At 62.4% G+C, this 22,314-nt stretch overlaps 1 protein-coding gene across 5 annotated transcripts in view; it reads right to left on the bottom strand.

Moving 5' to 3' along the window:
• LRP1 (LDL receptor related protein 1) overlaps positions 1-22,314 on the bottom strand; it is a 159,921-nt gene that overhangs the window by 32,156 nt on the left and 105,451 nt on the right. For all 5 annotated transcript variants that reach the window (XM_067529664.1, XM_067529665.1, XM_067529666.1 and 2 more), the window contains exons 17-41: positions 22,060-22,185; positions 21,693-21,809; positions 21,058-21,138; positions 17,636-17,803; positions 17,102-17,284; positions 15,865-16,065; positions 14,359-14,604; positions 13,773-13,970; positions 12,951-13,155; positions 12,552-12,716; positions 12,006-12,250; positions 10,817-10,948; positions 10,127-10,354; positions 9,717-9,891; positions 9,240-9,334; positions 8,806-8,955; positions 8,298-8,438; positions 7,802-7,927; positions 6,611-6,742; positions 5,822-5,956; positions 5,557-5,686; positions 4,827-4,953; positions 4,115-4,266; positions 2,741-2,865; positions 1,397-1,768 (exon numbers count right to left, since the gene is read on the bottom strand). In XM_067529664.1, the coding sequence (XP_067385765.1) occupies positions 1,397-1,768; positions 2,741-2,865; positions 4,115-4,266; positions 4,827-4,953; positions 5,557-5,686; positions 5,822-5,956; positions 6,611-6,742; positions 7,802-7,927; positions 8,298-8,438; positions 8,806-8,955; positions 9,240-9,334; positions 9,717-9,891; positions 10,127-10,354; positions 10,817-10,948; positions 12,006-12,250; positions 12,552-12,716; positions 12,951-13,155; positions 13,773-13,970; positions 14,359-14,604; positions 15,865-16,065; positions 17,102-17,284; positions 17,636-17,803; positions 21,058-21,138; positions 21,693-21,809; positions 22,060-22,185 (4,155 nt within the window). The remainder of the gene's footprint in view (positions 1-1,396; positions 1,769-2,740; positions 2,866-4,114; positions 4,267-4,826; positions 4,954-5,556; positions 5,687-5,821; positions 5,957-6,610; positions 6,743-7,801; positions 7,928-8,297; positions 8,439-8,805; positions 8,956-9,239; positions 9,335-9,716; positions 9,892-10,126; positions 10,355-10,816; positions 10,949-12,005; positions 12,251-12,551; positions 12,717-12,950; positions 13,156-13,772; positions 13,971-14,358; positions 14,605-15,864; positions 16,066-17,101; positions 17,285-17,635; positions 17,804-21,057; positions 21,139-21,692; positions 21,810-22,059; positions 22,186-22,314) is intronic.

Here is a 22,314-nt window from a genome sequence, read left to right as displayed (position 1 = left end):
AAAACGAGTGTGAAACGCCATCCGGCCGGCCGGGAGCAGCTCACACGTTGTGCGCTGGCCTCACAGGGGAATTAGCCAATACAGCGGGGCTGAGTTTTGACAAGGTCAAGATCACAAGCCTTTCCTTTTCCGAGCGCCTGGGTGAGTGACGAGCAAGCCCCTCGGCCCAGCCTGGCAAACGCTGCTCACTTAGAATGGACCTGGAGTCGCGCCGATTCGTTCAAACCTGTTCTGCTGATCAATGCGGCGCCGGACGCTGGCCACTGTAAATCAGCAGCGCCGGCTCCCTCGGAAGCGTGGTGGCTATTTACTTTAACAGCATTAAATAAAACCCCCAGGAAATCCTTCCAGAGTCTCCTACTAACACTTCTGTCCGTGTGAGGGGTGGGTCTGACCCCCAGCACCGTAGCATGTGAGCGCCTCCCCATCGCTACGGTATTTAGCCTCCCGCCCGCAGACCAGTGCTGTACAAACGGGAGAATGGAAGCAGAACGGGGACTTGAACAAGCTGCCCCAAGTCTCAGGCAGCGCCCTAACTACTACACTGCTCTTCCCCTCCTCCGCTGGGGTGGGTGCAGGGAACAGCTGGGGGCGCTGGGGCTACCCAACTTCACATCTGGATTTGGGTTGAGAAAACCCTGGAGCCTGGGAAGTCAATACAACCCTTTTTATTGACACACAAGACAGCAGGCAACATCTCTGAGCTACCACCCAGTGACTCTGAGAGAGCCTCGGGGCTAGGCAACTGTTAACAGCACAGCCGGTGTCCTGCAGGGGTCCCTGTCAGCACAGCAGCCCCAGCCGCCCCAAGACCCAACGCGGGCACCACGCGCTTTGGAATTAACCGTCCAGGCCGGTCTGTGTGTGCGTCTCTCCAGCACCAAAAGCTAGCAAACAGAGGGAGCGAATGTGATCGTCTCGGAAGGAAGCGCTGCTTCCCCCGCCATGCCCCGAGTCAGTGTTTGAAGAGCGAATGGGGCACGCGGGACTCGCCGACGCCGGCTCCCCCGCTCTGCAGAGAGAGACTCTCAGTCCCCGCTAAGCTCCGCGCTTTAATAATGTAAACGAGACGCACACAACAATTAAGACGATCCCAAGTGCCGCTGGGCCTTTAAATCCCATTCAAGCGGCTGCTGTAATTATTCACGGCTCGCGGAAGGAGAGCGGGCACGAGGAGTTTAATATTTATTCGGGTCGGGCGTTTGCATGCAGACGACTCCAGCTCGTCCTGCTGGGCACGTGGTGCTCTCTGGTTTCCCCGTAGGCTGCTGCCCCACGGCTGTTCTAGAGCCCACCCAGCCAATCCCTGAACAGCCGCCCCTGGAGTCGTTACAAGCGTTGGGAAGGGAGGCGGCGAGAGGGAGGCAGGGGATGAGGGAGGGCCCGGGGGACTCACTCTCCACGATGGTTTTGCGCCCGGTGCCGTCGTCATTTATCTGCTGGATGTTGCCGAAGTGGATGTCGCTGTAGAAGATGCGGTTGCTGCCCGTGGCGCTGTCACGGTAGTCGAAGGCCAGAGCGATGACGTTCTTCATGTGCTCGGCGTCCTCGAAGGGCTTGATGGGCGCGTTGAGGTTGTTCTCGTCCGACAGGTGGATGCTCTTGAGGATGGTGCGCTCGGAGTACAGCAGGTAACCGTCATAGTCCAGGCAGCTCATCCCGTCCTCGGAGAGCATGCCGTGGGCGCAGGCGCACGTCCGCTGCCCGTTGCCACGGAACAGGCACAGCTGCTGGCAGCCGCCGTTCTTCTGGGCACAGACGTTGGTGCCTGGGGAGGAGGAGAATATGGATTCAAACCCAGCACAGAGAGGATGGGGGCAACACGGGAGGCAGACTGTGTGGGGCACAGGCCCAACGTGTGGGGGAGGTCCCCATGCCCCACATTTCAACAATCATACGGGCAATATGCCGTAGCACAGAGAATGTGGCACGTATTTTAACATCTCCTCCGCGTTCCCAGAGAAAGGAGGGGGCAAAACCTGATTCAGTCCGAAGTAAAGGGCTGGTATGATGTCGAACTGCTGAGAGAAAGCCAGCAGGAGTTCTCGTGACACACTCTGGGAGTCAGTCTATACTTAAAAGTTAGGTTGACAAAACTATGTGAAAAAACCACACGGCGACCAACACAGCTGTGCTGAACTACAGCCAGCGCAGACGCAGCTATGTCGAAGGACGGACGGGGAGGTAGCATTCATACACCAATGGCAAAAGCCCTTTAGTCGGCATAGGCAGTGTCAACCAATGGGGCTAGGCTGGCATAGCCACGCTGGCATAGCTCTGCTGGCACAGTGTCTGTAGCGTAGACACAGCTTGGGGCTGGTCGTGACCCAGAAGCTGCTTTCATGAGCATGTGGTGTGAGTGTGAGTCTCCTCGTCTATGTCAGTGAGCACCTGTGAGACTCCGAGTGTGAGGGTGAGAGTGGCTCTGTGGGAATGTGTCTGGGTGCGTGAACCTCTGGGTGTGTGGTTGCACTTTGCTCATTTTTTCAAACATCCTTTTCCAAACCGCCTCCAAGATAATTACCCAGACTTTGCAACAGACAAGAGAAAATAATTCCTCCCTGAGAACAGGCAAGGCCCCATGCTTCTGCAAACCTCCCCTCTTGCCCCATGGTCTAGACCCCTCTCCCCCCAGCATTTAACTCCCCCCACAGGCCCCAGAGAAAAGCGAGGGGAAAAGATACTCAGTCCCAGGCGAGGGGGGAGGGGGCATGCTGGACACACCAGCCCCCGGACGTACCCTTCTGCCTGGCTTGGTTGAACACTTTGATGTCCTTCAGCTGCACTCCTATCCCTGTCCTCAGAGACACTGACTCCGTGGCATTGTCCTTGCTGCCTCTCTTGATGGAGCCGTTTGCATGGGTCCTAGAAGGGAAAGAGGCAGTGAGCAAGAGGCGGGAACGCGTCGCTGTGTGCCAGCAGGGGCCACGCCCGCCCCCCCCAACCAGCCCCGAACTGCCAACGCACACGCGCCCGGGATCGCCCACACAGACATCCTGGATCGCACGCCCGCACATCCCTGCACTGCACACACCCTCTGCACCCACGCCCCGGATTACACCCACACACTACAGCCACGGTTACACACCCACAGTCACACTCACCCACCCCCAGGTTACAACCCCCACTGCTCTCCCCATCACACCCTACAGCCTGGATTGCACACACACAGGCATACACACACTTTACACTCCCGATTAAAGTTACGCACCCACACACCCTGCAGCCTGGATTGCACACACACTTTACATCCCCGATCACACACACACACACCCCTTACACACCGATCACACACACAGCCCATGTCAGCGTCTCACAAGCATCATTCACTCACTCGCAGCCGCAGAGCAGCCCAGTGTCAGGCCTGGGGAGACTGTGGGGTGGTGGGGGGAGGGGGAACATACATGGGGCTCAGCCCCACACCCCGAGCAGTTCAGTGCCCCAGATAGGCCAGGAGGCTCCAGGGCGCCAGCATCCCACCCCGTTTCCATGGCAACCCCCCAGGCCTCCGAACCATAGAGACCCTTGCCTAGGAGGCGCCCCCAGCCACAGAGCTGCGGCACTGGGCAGTGTGGGTGGCTAGAGAGGCGCCATCCAGGCAGCCACTCTAACCAGCCCTTCAGTCCTCCAGGAGTCCACAGCCATAGAGCTCCAGCCAGAGCGAGGGGTGCTGGTGCGGGCAGAGCGGCACTCGGCAGGCAGCCGCTCTAGCCATGGCCCCCCCCAGAGCTGTGGCTCTATGGTTGGGGGAGTTGGGGGTATACTCTAGACAGCAGTCTCTATGGTTCAGCGTGCTGGAGGACCCCTGGGGGTCTCTCTGCTTTGGCGCGGAGGGGTGGGGGGGACATCTCTTCGGCCGCAGGCGAGATGGGGAGCATGCGGGACACTCAAGGGCGGTTATGGTAATTTTTTGCAAATGATATGTAAATTGGAAGTGGCACATTAGTGCACTGCCTCATTTGCATGACACCCCCAGGCCCCCGGCCCTGCAGATTTCAAGCCCCCACTGCCCCAAGCGCTTGTGAGCCCTGCCCCCCCCCCCAAGCCAGCATCTCCCCCCCAGAGCTCCAGGGGCCGGTGCCCCTGCATGGCGGGGACGGGGAGGCAGCCGTACCGGTCGCTCCAGTAGATGTAATCTTCAAAGACCGACACCGAGAACATGTCCATGTTGTTGCTGGACAGGACGACCTCCCTGTTCTCTCCCGTCTCCAGGTCAATCCGTTCGATCTTGTCTGTCCGAGCGTCGCACCAGTAAAGCTTCCCGTCCTGGAGGGGGAGAGAACCCGCCCCAGTTGGTTCCGGCTCAGCGGGGCGGCAGAAGAGTGAAAGAAAGAGAGAGCAAGAATGTCTCCCCAATGGACCCAGCACTGGGACTCTGGCGGTTGGTAGGCCAAAGCCCTAGACAATGTTATTTATGTGTATGGTGGCACCTAGGAGCCCAGGTCACAGCCCAGGACGTTGCCGTGCTAGGTGCTGTACAAACACAGCGGTCCCTGCCCCGAAGAGCTTACAACCTACATACAGGAGAAGAGACAAAAGATGGATGCAGAGAGACGGGGAAGCACAAGGAAATAATGAGACAGGATGGACAGAGATCTCAATGCATCAGCCACTTATGTCTGTACGGGGAGGGGTGGGTGGGTGCGCAGAGCATTTCTACACAGCCCTCCAGTCTCTTGCACTGCAGGGTGATGGCTGCATCTTTGGTGGTCCCAACCCACTGGTATCTGCCTCGTGCCTTGTATCCTGCCCCTCCTGGGATGGGCCACTGGGGCTCAGATCCACCTCACCCAACAGTTGCCCACGTTAGGAGCTCTGCACTGTACCTCGTAGTCGACGGATATCCCGTTGGGCCAGCTGATGCTCACGTTGACCAGCACCATCCGCTCGGTTCCATCCAGGCGGGAGCGTTCGATGCGAGGGTACTGGCCCCACTCGGTCCAGAACAGGTACCTGCGGGGGCCCCAGCACAGCTCATCAGAAACCCAGCTGTGCACACGCCCCCCCCCCCCCTTGCATTGTCATAGAAACATGTCGTCGTCTCCCCAACGCTCTCACACCCTTTGGGGATGCTGCAGGCGAAGCGGCTTGTTGCGGCTGAGGGGTAGGCCTGAGTGCCCGGCAGTCCAGGGCTCACCCCACATAAATTCCCCCTCCATGGCTCGGGTCAGGTCACTCGGGCCAAGGTTCCTAAATGCAGCCAGCGGTTTTGGGAGCCCAGTTCAAGACGCCTCAATCTGGATCGCAAGAGGTGCTGAGCCCCCGTGTCCAGCTGAGGGTGAGGGGAGCTGCAGGTGCTTGGCCCCTGAAAACGAGGCATCACAGAACAGACACCCAAAGCCAGCAGCTGCTTTGGGCCTGACCCTCAGGATGGGGCAAGGTTCTGCACGAAGTCAGTGACGGGGCTGGGTAGGGAACCCAGGAGTCCTGGCTCTCCGTCACCCCCGCCCCGCTTCCACTCCCCTCTCACAGCTGGGGACAGAACCCAGGAGTCCCGATGCTCCACGCCCCCGGTCCGATCCAGGCTACAGCGCTTCCCAGGGCTGCTGGTCTCACCCTTTCTCCGGATGCACCGTGATGGCCCGCGGCTTGTCCAGCCCCTGTGAGATGACGACGTAGCGGAATGACCCATTCAGCCTGGCCACCTCGATGACGTCGAATCCTTGGTCTGTCCAGTAGATGTTTCCTGGGGCGGGCGACAACGAAACCAGGTCAGCCGGGACCCTCCTGCCAGGAAGCCGGGCCGGCCCACGGCTTCCCTCCCCGGACGGCCGAAGCCTGCGGGCTGCCCCTAGGCCATATGGGCGACCCCGTGCCTCACCTGCTATCCAGTCGACCGCAATTCCTTCCACTCGGCCAATGCCGTTGGTGACCACGTCCTCCCGCCACGTCTGGTCGCGCTTGGCCCGGCTGATGGTGCTGAGCCCCATGTCCACCCAGTAGATGGTGTCGTTCTCTAGGGAAGGGGGGCAGAGCGGGCATGAGGGCGAGGCAGGGGGGCGCTTTACCCACCGCCCAGGGGAGCCCGTTAACAGCAGGGGGGCACGTGCTGCACCAATCTCAGCAGCTGGGGGCGCTCACACGGGGGGGAAGAAGTGCCAGAAATAGGATCCTGGGGCGTGGGGGCTGCAGGGGGAGGCTCTAGGTGCTGTGGGGTGTGGGGAGGAGGGACAAGGCTCCGGACGCTGCTGGGTGAGGGGCCCTGGCCAAGGCCTCGTTAAACTGCACGCCTCTCAGCTGCTGTTCCCAAGCTGAAGGGGGTGGGGGCGAGAGTCCCCCGCAACACGGCTCTGCGTCTCCAGTGCCTCCCCGCCCTTCCCCCATGAGCTCAGCCACCCAGCTCGCCCCGGTCAGCGTCACCATCCCCAGTGCACCATGAGGGAAACTGAGGCACAGAGCTGCAAAAATGGTGCCCCCATCAGGTCAGCGGCTGAGCCCGGCACAGAACCCTGGCGTCCTGGCTCTCAGCACTGCCTGGCAGCGGGGGGACGTGGTCTCCCCTTCCAATCCCCAATGGGGCGCCAGTCTTGCCCCGGTCAGGCGACCGAGGACCGGCCTACTAGGACACCGTGTCCTTCGTGGCCAAAGAGAGGTGCCCGGCAGCTCTCACCCGCATGGAAATCGATCCCTACGGCCAGCGAGGTCCCGGACACGGGCACCAGAGCGTCTGACTTGTCGTTGGGATCCAGGGGGATGCCGCGGATTCCCTCGTGGACTGAGTACAGCAGGAAGGAGCCCACGCCTGCAAAGACAAGGGGACGGTCAGGCCGGGGCCTCCGCCAGCGCAGGGGATCCAAGGAGGGCTCGCTGGGCTTCGGGGGAAAGGCAGTGCCTCCCGGAGGCTTAGCGGAGCCATGGAGAAGGAGCTCCCGGCAGCCTGGCTGGTAGCCCGGCACCACCCAGGCTGGTCTGCACTGGGGGGGGGTCACAGGAGTGCACCCCTGGAGCAGACACGCAGCACTCGCGTAACAGCTGTGCTCGGACAAGGCCAACGCAGGGGAGCGCGAACGCCGGTGGGTTCACGGGGAGGAGGCAGCCGAGGGGGGAGGCAGATTGCTCCACCTGGCAGATCAGATGCCGCATGAGGCATAACCACACGTGCCCCCCCCCCGCCCTCCTCCGCCGCGCCCACCTCTCAGCTTGCCGGGGAAACTGACGCATGGGAGCCGTGGGCGGGAGCGAAGGCAGCTGTCATGGGTTTCGCGCCGCAGGCGGGGGTGGGGTGGGGGGAGGGAGCGGCACCCAGAGATCTGGGGCGCAGAGGGCTGCGTTGCCAGGACACCCCTGTCTCGGTTCCCCCACTCTCCCCCACCCCGGGGGGACACCCAACAGTCCCCACAGCCAAGCCACTGAGCCCAGAGCCCTGAGCCAGGGCCACGGATCTAAGCGAAGCAATTTCCTCCCCGGCTCATCCTAGAATTACCCTCCTCGCCGCGTTCTCCGACACCGCCCGCCCAGCCATCTCCCAGCTGCTTCCTGCTAACAAAGCGCTAGTCTCCAACCACTGGAGGCAGAATTCTCTCCCCACTTCTGTGATTCCAACCCCTGGCGTTACACCACCCCCCCACCCCCCCCGCCGCCGTCCCCAGCCTACGGGGCTCACAGGCCGGACGTCTTCATTTTCAAGCCACGTGCCAAGAGTTGCAGGAGCAACGTGCAATTCGGGGGCTTGGGTGGAGGGGCCCTCCCAGAGCCTGGATTTTTAGGAAGGGCCAAATGGGGGCGACTTTGCAGAGCCCTGGCCTTGGCGGTTGGATCTTGGAGAGTTGCCCGGGAGGGAGGCAGAGGGAGGCAGACTCACCTTCACAGGACTGCTGCCCGCTTTTGAGGCTGTAGCCGGCCGTGCACATGCAGGAGCGGGTGGTCTGCGAGGTGGGCAGGCAGAGCTGCGAGCAGTCGCCGTTGTTCACGCTGCAGGGGTTGGTGCCTGGGGGGGAGGGGCGGCCGGAGCCGTGGGATTACGCCACGTGGCGTGGCAACCTCTGACCCGCTATCGCAGCGGCCGCAGGCGCTTCCAACGTCCCCCGCTCGGTCACACGGCAGCAGGCGGGCAGCGCCAGGCCCCGAACATCAATCCCCAAACGGCGGCGTCAGCTGCGGCCTCACCCCACCCTCCCGCGGCTGGAAACCCTGAGCCAGGCACCTAAAAACGCCCGAGTTTCCTCAAAAGAACCCAGCTCGAGTTCCTGGACCTGCCGGTTCCTGCGCTCGGGTCACGGCTCCCCCCCCCCCGTGGGCGCCCCCTCCACCACCCCGCGTGTCCCCCCCCGCCTGGCCCCCGGGGGGCGCTCTCTCACCGTGCTGGACGCTCTCGTCATAGACCTTCATGTGCATGACCAGCGTGGTGCCGTTGCGTAGCACAGCCGCCCCTGACCCGTCTTTCTTGTTGCAGGTGCCCATCTTCTCCGAGGCCTGGTCGGCCCACCACAGCTTGTCACCTGCGAGGGAAGGGGCCCGGGGATGTAACAGCTGCTGCTGGGCACAGCCCGGGGCCCTCGGCAACCGCGCCCGCTCCCCAGCTGGCCCCTCAGCGCAGCCTCCAGCGGGCAGCCGGGCACCGCGTGCAACCATCCGGGGGGGGGGCCTTAGCCTGCTTCCTAACAGAGAAACATCCTCCGGCCCCCAACAGCCCCAGCCCCTCATCTCCCGGGCTCCACCCTCGCAGGCTCCATTTCCCCCCACTCCAGGGATCAGGGGGAGGCGGATGTGGGGTGAATCCAAGCGCAGGCCAGGACACCGGCCGACGGCCCCACTTCCCTCCCCACTGACGGGCCTGAGAGCCCCAGCCCGCCCCCCGGCTCTCACCCATGATGGCCAGCGCAGTCGCCTTGCTCAGCTGGGTCTTCATGGCCTCCAGGACCTCCAAGCCGCTGCCGTCCAGGTTGCACCTGTTGATCGTGCCGTTGCCCGAGCTGATCCAGTAGAGTTTGCTCTCCGGGTAGTCGATGGCCAGGCCTGCGGGCGGAGGGGTGGGGTGGGGGGGTCATTGCTAGGCCCCTCCGCCGGCAGAGAACAGCAGGACGAAAAGGGGGAGGGGAGGAGGAGAGAGCACGCGCGCAGCATCCCCTCGCACAGTCTGCGCTGCGCCCGGCACAAAATGGCTGCCGGTTCCCCACAGCCAGAGAGCAGGAGGTGGAGGGGCTGATACGAGGCTGAACAGGCCCCGGGAGGGCTGGCAGGAAATGGGGCCTGGGCCAGGGTTGGTCCTGGCTCTGGGGCGGGGAGGGGGCGCTCCGTACCGACGGGTCCTCGCTGGTTGGTGAAGAGGAAGCTGCGGTTTGTGCCGTCCATGTTGGCGATGCTGATGTTGTCCCCGTCCGTCCAGTAGAGCTTCCTGCACAAGACAGACAGACGCGGGGGTGGGAGAATGGGACGGTGAGGATGACGGCTCAAATCAACAACCCCCTGCCCCCCCCGCCTGCATCTCCACGACCCACAAACGCTGCCAGCCCAGCCCAGCCCCGACCCCAAGTCCCACCCCCAGCTCCGCCAGTGCCCCTGCCAGCCCAGCCCTGGCCCCACTACAGCTCTGCTCGTCAGGCAGGCTGGCCCTTCCGTTCTCTTCCTGGTGGCTGATACGCTGAGGTTCAGTTGAGGGTCCCCTTGATTTACACTCCCTGGGACCCCCAACTCTGAAGAGCTGGGATCCAGCTACACGCCCCCTGCAACCCCCCTGTCCCAGGTCCAGCTCGGCGCTGGCCCTCTGGACCACTCACCCAAGCAGGGGGTGAACCACCAGGCAGTGCGGCTTGTCCAGGCCCTGGATGACGGCGTTTTTGAAGGAGCCGTCCAGCCGGGCCACGTTGATCTGCTTTTTGTTAGCGTCGTAGCTGGTCCAGAAAAGGTTTCTGGAAACCCAGTCCACAGAGAGGCCGTGCGCGTTGGGCAGGTCTGCAAGACAACGGGCACGGGAGACTCGTTAGGGGGGGCCGGGGCCAAGCTGAGGGTGATGGAAAGGGGCCGGTTTAACCAGGGGAGAGGCCCCCCCGGGGCTGGCACCCCCCTGCCCTGATGCTCGGAGCAATGGGGAAAGGCCTTCTCCGCAGGCCACGCCTCGGGGGCTCTGCTGCAGGAGTCGGGGGCGGCCCCCCCAGGTTCAGAGAGGGGGGCAGCCCCCAATGCCCACCTGCCGAGACGACTGTCTCCACGCCGGTGCCGTTGATGAAGGCCCGCTTGATGGTCTGGGTGCGGACGTCGGACCAGTAGATGCGCTGCTGCGGGGCGTCGTAGTCCACGGCCGTGACGTTGTCGATGTCGGGCACGGTGAAGGAGATGATGTAGTTGTAGTAGGGGTTGTCGATGTCCACACCGCGGATCTCCATCTGCCGCGCGTACAGCAGGAACTTCCTCAGCTCTGGGGGCGCGAGAGGGGGAGTGAGGGGCAGGGGGGAACCGCCGCTGCACCGGGAGCGCCACACCCAAGCCCACCCAGGGCTGATTCATCTGGCCTGACCCCAGCCGCTTCTCCCTGCCCCACTCCCCCCATGCCCTCCGCCCGCCGTCCCCTGCATCGCTTCACCGAAAGCTGCTCTGGAACTGCAGAGATGGTGGGGTCCAGTGGTTAGAGCGGGGGGCTGGGAGCCTGGACTCCTGGGTTCTCTGCCAGCCCTGGGAGGGGAGTGGGGTCTGGTGGGGTTAGAGCGGAGGGGTGGAGGGGTTGCAGGACTCCTGGGTTTTATTCCTGAACCTGCTGGGGGACCTCGGGCAAAGCTGTTTCCTCTCTGTACCCCAGGGCTCACCGCGGGAACGGGGTGGGGCGGCCAAGCGCTCCCTTGGGCTCCGAGGGTCCCCCCCATCCCGAGCGGCCCCCGCTTACCGTAGCACGTGGTGTTGTCCTTGTCCAGCTTCATGAGGTGGGGGCAGGCGCAGGAGAAGGACTGGTTGTAGTTGATCAGGCACAGGTGGGAGCAGGGCCCTTTGCCCCCGTTGGCCTCGCAGGGGTTGGGAGCTGAGCCGGGGGGGGGGAGAGTGGAGGAAATTCAGTGCATGGACGGGACAGGGATGCTGACACCGGCTGGGGTCTGGGGGTGCAGCTCCCCCCTCCCCTCCCAGGGTGTCCCTCTCCCGACCCCATTGCAGTCAGCACCAGAGGTCCACAACACGGAGCCTGGTGATTCCGGATCCAAGGGCCCGATTCTCCTGGGTCACTCACATCAAGGTGCTGGCAGCTGGGGGCAGCCGGGGGTGCTCACTCTGCACCAGCAGCATGGAAAGGCCACGGACTAGGGGGGTCTCCCAGGAAAACAGAGTGTCCAGGAGACGGGGGTCCAAAGGCAGCCCCAATGGGAATGCAGCGCATAGGTGCAGACTACAGCTCCCAGCATGCAATGCTTCCCCCTGAATGCAAGCCACAGAACTACAGCACCCAGCATGCAACGCTTCCCCCTGGATGCAAGCCACAGAACTATAGCTCCCAGCATGCAACGCTTCCCCCTGGATGCAAGCCACAGAACTACAGCTCCCAGCATGCAATGCTTCCCCCTGGATGCAAGTCACAGTACAGCTCCTAGCATTGCAACGCTCCTGCTGAATGCAAATCACAAGACTACATCTCCCAACCTGCAATGCTCACACTGGATGCACCCCATGGGACTACAGCTCCCAGCATGCAACACTTCCCCTGGATGCAAGCCACAGAACTATAGCTCCCAGCATGCAACGCTTCCCCCTGGATGCAAGCCACAGAACTACAGCTCCCAGCATGCAATGCTTCCCCCTGGATGCAAGCCACAGTACAGCTCCTAGCATTACAATGCTCCTGCTGAATGCAAATCACAAGACTACATCTCCCAACATGCAATGCTCACACTGGATGCACCCCATGAGACTACAGCTCCCAGCATGCAACACTTCCCCTGGATGCACGCCATGGGACTACAGCTCCCAGCATGCAACGCTCCCCTCCAGTTCAAGTCGCAAGACTGTCCTGCACCCTCTCCTACCCCAGCTCCCTCCTGGAAGCCCCCAACCCCACGGGCCCCGGGCGCTCCCCAGCCATGTCTCACCCAGCGGCTGGCGGGAGGGGTGGTAGACCTGCAGGTCGAAGGGCTGCGTGTTGGCTCGCTGCACCACGGTGACGTTGTGGCCCGTCCACTTGTTGGCCTTGGCCAGGGTGTTGGTGCGCCAGTCGGTCCAGTAGACCTCGCCCCCGTAGAGGGTGACGGCGAAGGGGTGGGACAGGTACTCGTGGCCCCGCAGCACCTCCATGTGCCCCGAGCCGTCGTACAGCGCCGAGTAGATGGCATCCGACCTGCGCCGCCGCGGGGCACGGACACGCCGTGAGGCTGGGAGCCAGGGCTGGGCGGCACGAGGGGCCGGCAAATCACGGAGCACAGCCCAGCGCCGGCCCCTCCCAGGATCCCCCTCCCCTGGTGCCCCAGGGCCCCCCATGCCCAGAGATCCCCCTCTCCCAGGATCCCTCTCCCCACGCCCTGGGTCTCACCCCACCCCCAGAATCTCCATCCCCTGGTGTCCCAGAGACCCCCATGCCCAGACATCCCCCTCCCCCGGGATTCCTCTCCCCCCCCCGGGATCTCCCTTCCCTGGGTTACCTGGCATCGATCCATAGGATGCGTTTCTCCAGGTAGTCGACGGTCAGGCCGTTGGGCCACCCCCCCGAGCCCGTCTCCTTATGGATGGTGTGCCGGCCCTCGCCACTCATGGATGCCGCCTCAATGCGGGGCAGGCTGGCATCCCAGTCCGTCCAGAACAGGATCCTGGTGGGAGGACAGGGGGAGGGGAATCAGAGAGCCAGGTGCTGGGGATGGGGGGATGCCCCACCTGTCACCCCTGCATCTGCGTCATGGGGAAGGGCGGGGAGACCTCATTTCCGGCAGCCCCCCCATCTCACCCCGGGTGCCCTGCCCAGCTTGGCCCCGCCGCGTGCCCAGAACTGGGCCGATTCCCAGCGCCCGGGACCGCCCCCCCCAACCCAAGGTCCGCCCACCCACCCATAGCGGGGGTCGAGGGCGATGGCGCGGGGGTGCTCGATGTCGCCGGCCAGCAGCGTGGTGCGCATGGTGCCGTCCAGCTTGGCCACCTCGATCTGGTCCAGGTTGCTCTCCACCCAGTAGATGTTGCCGGCGATCCAGTCCACGGCCAGGCCCTCGGGGGTGGCCAGCCCGTATTGGATCACCACCTCGAAGCTGGTGAGAGCTGCAGGACAGGGCGGGGAGCACGGCACCGTCAGGGTTAAGGCTCCCCCCTCCAGTGTGCTGAGTCCCTGCCCGGCCACCCCAGGTCTCTCTCCCATGGAGTTTTAGGCTCTCCAAGGCGCTGATGGGGTTAGCAAGCACGAGCTAATTACCATTAGCGGAGCGCTGGGAAGGCCAATTAACTCCCCATATAACGATCAGCCGTTAAAGGCAGAAAAAGGTATCATTGTCTGGGGCTGAGTGGCACGGCCACGGCACGGCTCCGGGAGAGGGTATTTACGGACCACCTCCAGGGGACGTGTTTCCCTCTACACCCTCCCCTCCATTCACCAGCGGCTGCCCGCCCACGCTGCTTTGTCTTGGCTCCAGGAGGCCTCAACCACCCGGGGGCTGAGAGGGTTGGGTTCCCCTCGCAGCCATCTGGTGGATGGCTGGCCGGGGGCACGCTGTGATGAAATGGTGTCAGCGGTGGGATACTCGCTCCAGGTTCAGGGCAAAGGGCAGCGGCTCCCAGGGGGCGATGGCTTTGGAACCGGATGTGTGGAGTCTGAATTCCATGTGTCCCCCCCCCAGACGTGTCCGTGGCCCGTAGCGTGTGGCTCCGTTCCCACCGCTCACCCCCGTTCTCCAGCAGCTTGCCCCGGTAGATCTTGTCTTCCACCACGTCCGTCCAGTAGAGCGAGCTCTGGTTGAGGTGGAAGTCCAGGGCGATGGTGTTCCGCAGGCCGGGCACCAGCACGCTGTAGTCGCCCTTCTGCAGGTCGATGCGCCGGATCTCGTGGCGGTTGGAGAAGATGATGAAGGGCTTGAAGGGGTCTGGGAGCAAAGGGGGGAGGATGTCATGGGGAGCGCGGGGCCGGCGGGACCGCACGCCAAGGGGCAGAGCAGCACTGCCAGAAAGGGGCATGTGCCCAGCGATAACACAGGAGCTATGGGCACTGGGACCATGGCCAGAAACAGAAGCCCCTGGGCTCCCCACCCCCAGCTCTGCCGGTGCCCCTCAACCCTGACCCGCAGCCCCCCTCCGACCAGGGGACACCCAGCCAGAAGCCCTGCCCCATCGCGCCGCCAGCCTCCCTCGCGGGGCAAGACGAAAACGGGCCCTCAGCCCAGCCGCCGACTTGAGCCCGGCGCTGGGGTGGGAGCAGCCTTCCCTGAGGGCGGCCCGGCCGAGGCCCCGGCCGTGCTGCTCCCGGGCGCTCACCCAGGCTGCGGCAGCCCTCGCCGTCGGGCTCCAGCAGCCAGCCCTCGTAGCAGGAGCACTTGACGTTGAACTTGTCCTGCTCGCACTTCTGGCTGCACTTCAGGTGCTTGGCGCAGTAGCTCTGGATCTGGCAGGTCTTGTTGTCGGCCCCCAGCTCCATGCCCAGGGGACAGGAGCACACGATGCCCTCGCCCGGAGCCACCGTGCAGTTGTGGCTGCAGCCCCCGTTGTTCAGAGAGCACTGGTCTGCGGAGACAGAGCGGCCAGTCAGCCCCGACGGCCAGGGCCGCCCCAGCGAGTCAGGGAGCGATGCCAGGACTCAGAGGCTCCCCGACTCGACGGTCAGAAGGGACCGTTCTGATCATCTCGGCCAATCCCCTGCACAAGGCAGGCCACAGAACCTCGCCCGCCCGCGCCTGTAACAGACCCTGACCTAGGACTGAGCTACTGCGCTCCTCAGATCACGGTTTAAAGACGTCAAGGTACAGAGAATCCCCCAGCCGGCGAGTCGTGCCCCATGCTGCAGAGGAAGGCGAAAACCCCCCAGGGCCCCTGCCAATCTGCCCTGGGAGAAAATTCCTTCCTGACCCCACATACGGCGATCAGCTAAACTTGAGCATGTGGGCAAGACTCACCAGCCGGACACCGGGAAAGAATTCTCTGTAGTAACTCAGAGCCCGCCCGTCTAACGTCCCTTCACAGGCCGTTGGGTGTATTTACCGCTAGTCGTCAAAGATCCGTCAATTGCCAAACTAGGCTGGCCCCTCAGACCGTCCCCTCCAGAAACTTATCAAGCTCAGTTCTGAAGCCAGCTGAGTTTCTTGCCCCCACTGCTCCAGAACTTCACTCCCCTGATGGTTAGAAACCTGCATCTAATTTCAAGTCTAAACTTCCTGGTGGCCAGTTTATATCCATCAGTTCTTGTGTCCACCTTGGTGCTGAACTCAAATAACTCCTCTCCCTCCATGCTATTATTCCTCTGATGTATTTAGAGAGGGCAAGCCCATCTGCCCCCAGCTTCTCTTGGTCAGGCTAAACAAGCCAAGCTCTTCGAGCCTCCTCTCCTAAGGCAGGTTTTCCATGCCCAGTCGCCTTCTCTGCACCTCTTCCAGATTGAATTCATCTTTCTTAAACACGGGAGACCAGAACTGCGCACCGTATGCCAGCTGAGGTCTCACCAGCGCCTTGTGTAACGGTGCTAACACCTCCCTGTCTCCACCGGAAATACCTCGCCTGATGCATCCTAGGACCGCGTTAGCGTCTTTCACGGCCACAGCACATTGGCGGCTCATAGTCATCCTGCGATCAACCGATACGCCCAGGTCCTTCTCCTCCACTGTCACGTCCAACCGATGCGTCCCCAACTTATAGCAAAAGTTCTGGCTCCCTCCCATCCTCCCTCCCCCCAACCACTCAACTCCCCTCTGAGTCAGGGGAGAGAACCCAGGAGTCCTAACTCCCAGTTCCCCTTGCTAGAGTCCCCCTCGCCCGGCCCCGACGGCTCACCACACAGCTCGCCCTCGTCGGAGCCATCCTCACAGTCGTTGGCGCCGTCGCACAGCTTCTCGGGTGGCAGGCAGATGGAGGTGGTGTTGGCGCAGGTGTGGGAGGGCGGCTTGCAGACCAGCGACTCGCAGTTCTCCTCGTCCGAGTTGTCCTCGCAGTCGCTGTCTCCATCGCACACCCAGGCCTTGCTGATGCACCGGGCTGGGGGGGCGGGGGCAGGAGAGAGGGGGCGGCATGAGACACGGCAGGGATGGAGGGGACCCTCCGGAGACTCGCCCCACTCGGGAGCTGTCGTCAGAGGGGGAGATGCTTGAACCCCGGATCAATAACATGCCCAAATTACAATCAGCAGCGCGCGGCTGTCCAGGATTCCGGCTCTGCCCGGGAGCTGTTACATTCATTTGAATAGTGTTTCGTTATTAAGATGATTTTAATTATTGCTTCATTTATTGTTCGGCTCGTTTATGCTTGAAACTGACAAAAGAGGAAAAGGAGCAACCTCATTTTGCCTCGCTGCTGCTGATTCTCACGCCTGATTTTTAATTGCGCCCTCCCCTTTTTTCCTTTCTCTCTGGTTCTCTCTCCTTCCCGGCTGTCGTTTGTTTCATTGCAAACGAACCGGTGCTGCTTTTTTCACCCCAGCGTGGAAGCCTGAATATTTCTCCTCGAGAGAAATGACTTGGTTGGAAACGTTTCCAGGGAGGGAGGTTGAATTTTGAAAACTGCGGGAAGGAAAACGTTCAAAGTTTGAACTTTTTGGGGGAGGGGAACTGAAAATGTTTTAAGTTTTGGGGGGGGAAAAAAGGAGAATCTGGAAACAAAAATGGGGAGGGGGGGGAATAAAGGAAAATGTTTCAATTTGGGGTGAAGAGTTTAAAAAAATCTACCCCCTGTGACGAAAATGGGCAATAAAAAGGCAACCCCTCCGTACCCCCCCTCAACTCTGGGGGGAAAACTGTTTAAGAAAACGAAAGAAAAACGGTTTCTATCGAAATTTGTTGGAAAATGCCGAATTTCAAGGAAATCGACGGGGAGGAGGAAAGTTAAAAATAACGGTTAAAAACAAGACAAGGCTAAATTTCCTTCCGATCTGTTTTTTAGAGCAGTTTCAAGCAGTTCCGTTCCACGGGGCAGGACCCTGGGGACGCTAGATCCAAAGGCCCCAGCCCCGCTCCCACGTCCGGCTCTGAGGTCCGCCTCCCTCCCCCCCCCCCCCCTTCCATCCCGGGCCGGTTACCTGAGTCCTTGCAGCCGAACTTGACGTTGGGGTCGCAGACGTGCGTGACGCCCTCGCAGCTCTTCTCGTCGCTGGAGTCCATGCAGTCCGTGTCCCCGTCGCAGCGCCAGCGCACAGGGATGCAGAGCCCGTCCAGCCGGCACTGGAATTCGTCCGTGTGGCAGCCCCCGGGCGGGCGGGTGGCTGGGGACGGAGCCCATGAGACAGAGCGTTACCGGCTGGGCCCCCGGCACGGGATACGGCGCGGGGCAGTGAGAGGAAGGCGCCAGCTGGGACCCAATGCCCGGGGCAGGGGGCGCAGGGTGCGGGATTCGACGGCCAGGACGGTACCTGGGGGGAGGGAAGAGGGGAGCCCGGGATCCAGTGCTGGGGGGACAGGATGGGATCCAAATTGGGGGGGATACCTGATGGCGGGGTGTCCAGGATCTAACACCTGGGGGGAGAGGGGTACCAGGGAGGGGAGCCCAGGATCTGATGCCTGGGGTTGGGGGGGAAGGGGCTCCACGAGCAGACACCCGCCGGCGGGCGGCTCACCCTGGTTGGTGCAGTTGGCGTGCGTCTCGTCGCTGTAGTCCCCGCAGTCGTTGTCCCCGTCGCACGTCCAGTGCACGGGGATGCAGCGCCCGCTGTTGCACTTGAACTGGTTGCTGGAGCAGGAGTGACTGCAGCCGGCCTCGTCACTGTTGTCCCCACAGTCGTTGTCTGTGGGGGGGGCGGGGGCGGGGGTAAATGGGGGGGGGGGCGTCAGTGGTGTCCTGGCAGGGTGGGGCCCAGCACCCTCAGCGGAGCAGGGCTGGGAGCTGCAGGGATACACCTGAACCAGCCCCACTGACAGCACAGGGGGGCTGAGCAAGAGGGGCCCGTCTGAGCGGAAGGGCTCAGAGCTACCCTCCCAGCAGCCCCTTCCACAGCGCCCCCCACAGCTCCCCCCCCCCGACATGCTCGCTAACGTCACGGCCGCTCCACCAGCAGTGCAAAAAGAAAACAAAGCACAGAAACTGCATAGATCATCTCATGTACCACCGGGGAGGGAGGGGGGCTCCTCCGCCCAGCAGGGGGGAGGGGAAGGGGGCGCGTCTCCGGACCCCTTTTCTTTGCAAGGAGCGTCCGGCTGGGAGTTTGATCGGATCCAGCCAATTCGTGAGCGCTGCCACTTGACGGAGGGGCACGTCCAGTTCCGTCTCTCCCCGGCTTTGACACCGGCTCGCAGGTCAAAACGCTCCGCCCGGCACCTGGCACGGGCTCTCCTTCGCACGGGCAAACCTCGGCGCCTCAGTTTTCCTTCCCGCCTCTCGCTATTCAGACTGGGAGCCTCTTCCTCCACGGCCGGCTACGCCTAACACACAGTGAGTCCCAAGCCACGACACGTCCCTCCCACGCTGGCTCGTCTCTCGGGGCCTCGTGCGACACAGGGCCGGGCCGACTCCTGGGCGTGAAGGGAAGTGTATGGGGAGGGCCCAGGCGACGCACCGTTCTGGCATCGACTTAACAAAGAGGGTTTATGAACCATCCAGGACCACCGGGGAAGCCCCTAACAAGCACAGGCTGAATTTGGGGTAGGTGAGAGTTTGGAGGAAGGACGGCCCAGTGGTTAGGGTGCCAGCCTGCCGCTCAAGAGACTGGTGTTCAAATCCCCTGGGCCAGTCACGTAGCCACTCCGTGCCTCAGTTTCCCAGCTGTCAATGGGGGGTAACGGCGTGGCCCTGCCTCCCAGGGGGGTGGCGGTAGATGATAAGAGATGGTGAGGTGCTCAGATATTACAGGGAGGGGGACTGGATGGGCTGGTCTACACTAAAAATGAGCTCAGCCCAGCTATCCCTGTGTAGCCAGCGCTAGGGTCCCTGCCTCTCAGGGGGGTGGATTACCTCCGCCGATGGGAAAACCTCGCCCCTCAGCGTAAGCAGTGCCTGCCCCGTAGGGTTCAAGTGTAGAGACGCCCTCGAGTGACCTTAAAACATTAAACCTGATTCCTTGAGCTGAACTGATTTAATAGCATCCGCACCAGCAGGTTGTGTTTAAAACCCATTCAAATTGGTGCAAAAAAAGCCCTCCATGTAGACAGCCCTCAGTCTTTGCAGGATCAAAGCCACCACCCTTCTTTTGCTTTAATAAATCTCCCTCTCCCTCTCTGTTTTGGTGTCTCTCTACCTGTCACATCCATCCATTTGCAGCTGAACTGCCCCAGACCCTTCCTCCCTAATACAAAGCGAGCAGCCGATAAAATAACTCCCATTGCTCAGATAACTTTGCTTCTCCATTGTAACGGAATTTCCTCCTTCTGCTTCTTTCCTCACTGGTTATAGATTTGAACGGGGGAAGAAACCTGATCAACTGTGTTCCCAAGCGTCCGGATTTCCCCCGCCCCAGCATCTTGTGCCGTCATTTACAACTGTGCAAAACCGGTGTGAAACACCACCAGTCTGATCTGCCGGCAGCTCTTTGGGGCAGGGACTATCGTGTTCTGTCTGTACAGCGCCTGGCGCAATGGCATCCTGGGCTGTGAATGAGGCGCCTCCGTGCTACTGCAACACGGATCATTAATAACGATTTCACTCTGGATTTGCCCAAGTGTAAATGACAGCCCCAGGGGCAGGGTGATGGAGAAGCAGGCCCAGAGCGTTTCGCCCTAGCAGCTACTTTGCCTCTCTGACTCCTGGAGCACACGGCGCCGGCGTCAGCGTGTGGAGAAGCCGGGACGATACGGAAACGTGGCTTTTCCCGCTCCTGAAAAGTGGCAGGCTTTGGGGGACGGTGAAAGGGGGGGTTCTGGTGCATGTTGATCTATGCACTAACCGGTAGGTTTTGGACAGTTCTTTTCGTCAGAGCCATCCCCACAATCCTTCTCTGAAACACAGAAACCAACCAAAAACAACAAACAGAAAAGACAGGAGAGTGGGCACGGTGAAGACACAGAACAAAAACACACAGCAACAGAAAACCGCCGCCGCCGGGCAAATCGACAGACACGGAGACAGACAAACAGACGCCGGACGACAGGGGGACGGGGGTAGAGAACTCAGAAGCAGCAGATGGCGCCCAGTCCCTTCCCATGTGGCTCCCTGGCATGGGGGTCTTTTGGGAGTCAGGACAAAAGGAGCCGGCTGGATGATGATAAATGCCGGGGCCCTGATTTGGCCTGGTTCACGACGTCCCTGAGCCCCTTGGCCCAGGAACTGCCCACGAGCCAATGCCCACGTGTCGTAACCGGGGAGCGGCTGAGCCAGCCCTGGAAAACCAGTTTGCTGCCAATGAAGGAATCCCTCTGCCTGCAGCTTCACGCCGAAATCCGCCCTGCCAAAACCCAGCCAACGGAGCCCCTGGCCCCCTTGTTTTTAGTCCCAGTCGCCCTTCGGCCGCTCCGGAGCAGAGCGTTAATGACAATGCTTTGCTAAACCCGGCGGGGGAGGGAAGAGCCCTGTCGTAAATCTCGTCTCCTGCCTCAGAAACAAAACCCGTCCTGCAATGCGCCAGCAGCAGCAGCTGCCCGGGAACTCGCCAGCACGGGCTGGAGGCTGAAGGGCCCCGATCCCGGCGTCCGCACGGAGACCCGCAGCTTCCAATGGGGAGCTGCAGGAGCGGGCTCTGCCGGGCCGAGTCTACGCTGAATTCTGCGCCTGGCCCCACTTCTCCGCCCCCCAGCCTGTCTGCGCCCCACAGCACAGTGCAAACGGCCTTTCCCTTACAAAAACCTGGGGTGTGTATTATACACAGCCACCCGTGCATGCCCACCGCCCGACACCCACATCTGCCCCTGCATTCACAGCCCGCACGCGTCCACTAATCTAAGCCCCCGCCCCGCCGTTCCTGCTGCATGGGGGCCCGGCTCTGGATCAAGGTGTGGTGGGGGGGAGATCTGGGGCACCACGTGCAGAAAGGAATCCCCTGAAGCAGCCCCTGCTCCAGCCCTCCCGCAGGGGCGCATCTCCTTGCTTCTGATCTCTCGCTCGCTCACTCACCGTTGTCGCATCTCCAGTTGATGTTTATGCAGCGCCCATTGCTGCAGGTGAACTGGGTCAGGGGGAAGCAGGTGGGGTAGGCTGCGGGGAAGACAAGAACAGGCAGAGTCAGCCCCGCTGACGCCTCCAACCTCCCCCGGGGCAGGACACGGGAACCGCCTGGCCAGGTCAGCCCAGGACTCCGGGCAGGCTGGCCCCCCCCCGGGCCCCAAATGTGGGCTGCCCCACCTACTGCAGGTGAAAGGAGACAAGGGTGAAATAACGGGTCCAGAGCAGAGGGGCCTTTCTCGGGCTATATCCTGGGTGCCCCTGCACCCCGCCGGACATCGCCACGCCTGCTACCATCACTAACGGCAGCCTCCCCCCGGCCGCCCGCACACCGCCGGGGAGCCGCAGATCCCTGGCACGGCGCCGCCAGGAGAACCACCGTGGCGGTGTCGCAATGGCACCTGTTGAAACGGACGAACGAGCAACCAACGGACAGGGAGAGGAGCTGGACCGGGACCAGCGCCCCCTGGAAGGGAAAAGCCCTGTTTGTTCCCCCCGCACCCCGCAGTCCCCTGCCCGGAAGCCGGATTCAAAGCCGGCACCCCCTAGAGGGGACAGGCCCCGTGCCCCATTTCCCAGCCGCTCACCGCAGGAGGCTGACTCGTCAGAGCGGTCCCCGCAGTCATCGTCCAGGTCGCAGGTCCAGGAGATGGGGATGCAGCGGCCGCTGGCGCAGGAGAATTGGTTGGGGGGGCAGGTCCGAGCTAGGCAGGGGGCGAGAGAGAGACACGGGGCGTTTCAGTGACCCTGGCGGCGCCCGCGGGGGCCAACCCCACCCCGCGGGTGCAGGGGAAGCTGGGGCAACTAATTCCCGGGCCTACCAAGAAGGTTCAACCACCACCAACCCCAGCCCCGCAGCAGCACAAAGGGTGAAGCGCCCGGCCAGGCTGCAGCTCGGCTCAGAGGCGCCGTGGCCGGGCAGCGCTGCGCCAGCGGCCCCGGCAGGCTCCTCACCCGAGCAGGTGGAGTTGGACTCGTCCTCGTTGTTGCCACAGTCGTTGTCCCCGTCGCACAGCCAGCGGTTGGGGATGCAGCGGTTGTTCTCGCACTTGAAGCGGTCCGAGGGGCAGGTGTGCTCGTCTGGGCGGGAGAAGGGGGGAGAGGCAGGAGACTCAGGACCCCCGGGCACGAGCTCCCTCCCTCCCCATCTGAGCACTAGCCAGCCAGGCTCCAGCCCCTCCGGGGGATTAGCTTTAGCCCCTTTGGGGA

The sequence above is a fragment of the Emydura macquarii genome, unplaced genomic scaffold (genome assembly GCF_026122565.2).
Source record: "Emydura macquarii macquarii isolate MOO-44397 ecotype Brisbane River unplaced genomic scaffold, CSIRO-AGI_Emac_v2 contig_2994, whole genome shotgun sequence".
Classification (NCBI taxonomy): domain Eukaryota; kingdom Metazoa; phylum Chordata; order Testudines; family Chelidae; genus Emydura; species Emydura macquarii.
The sequence above is the reverse complement of the archived record's forward strand: the minus strand, read 5'-3'. Positions and strand labels throughout refer to the sequence as shown.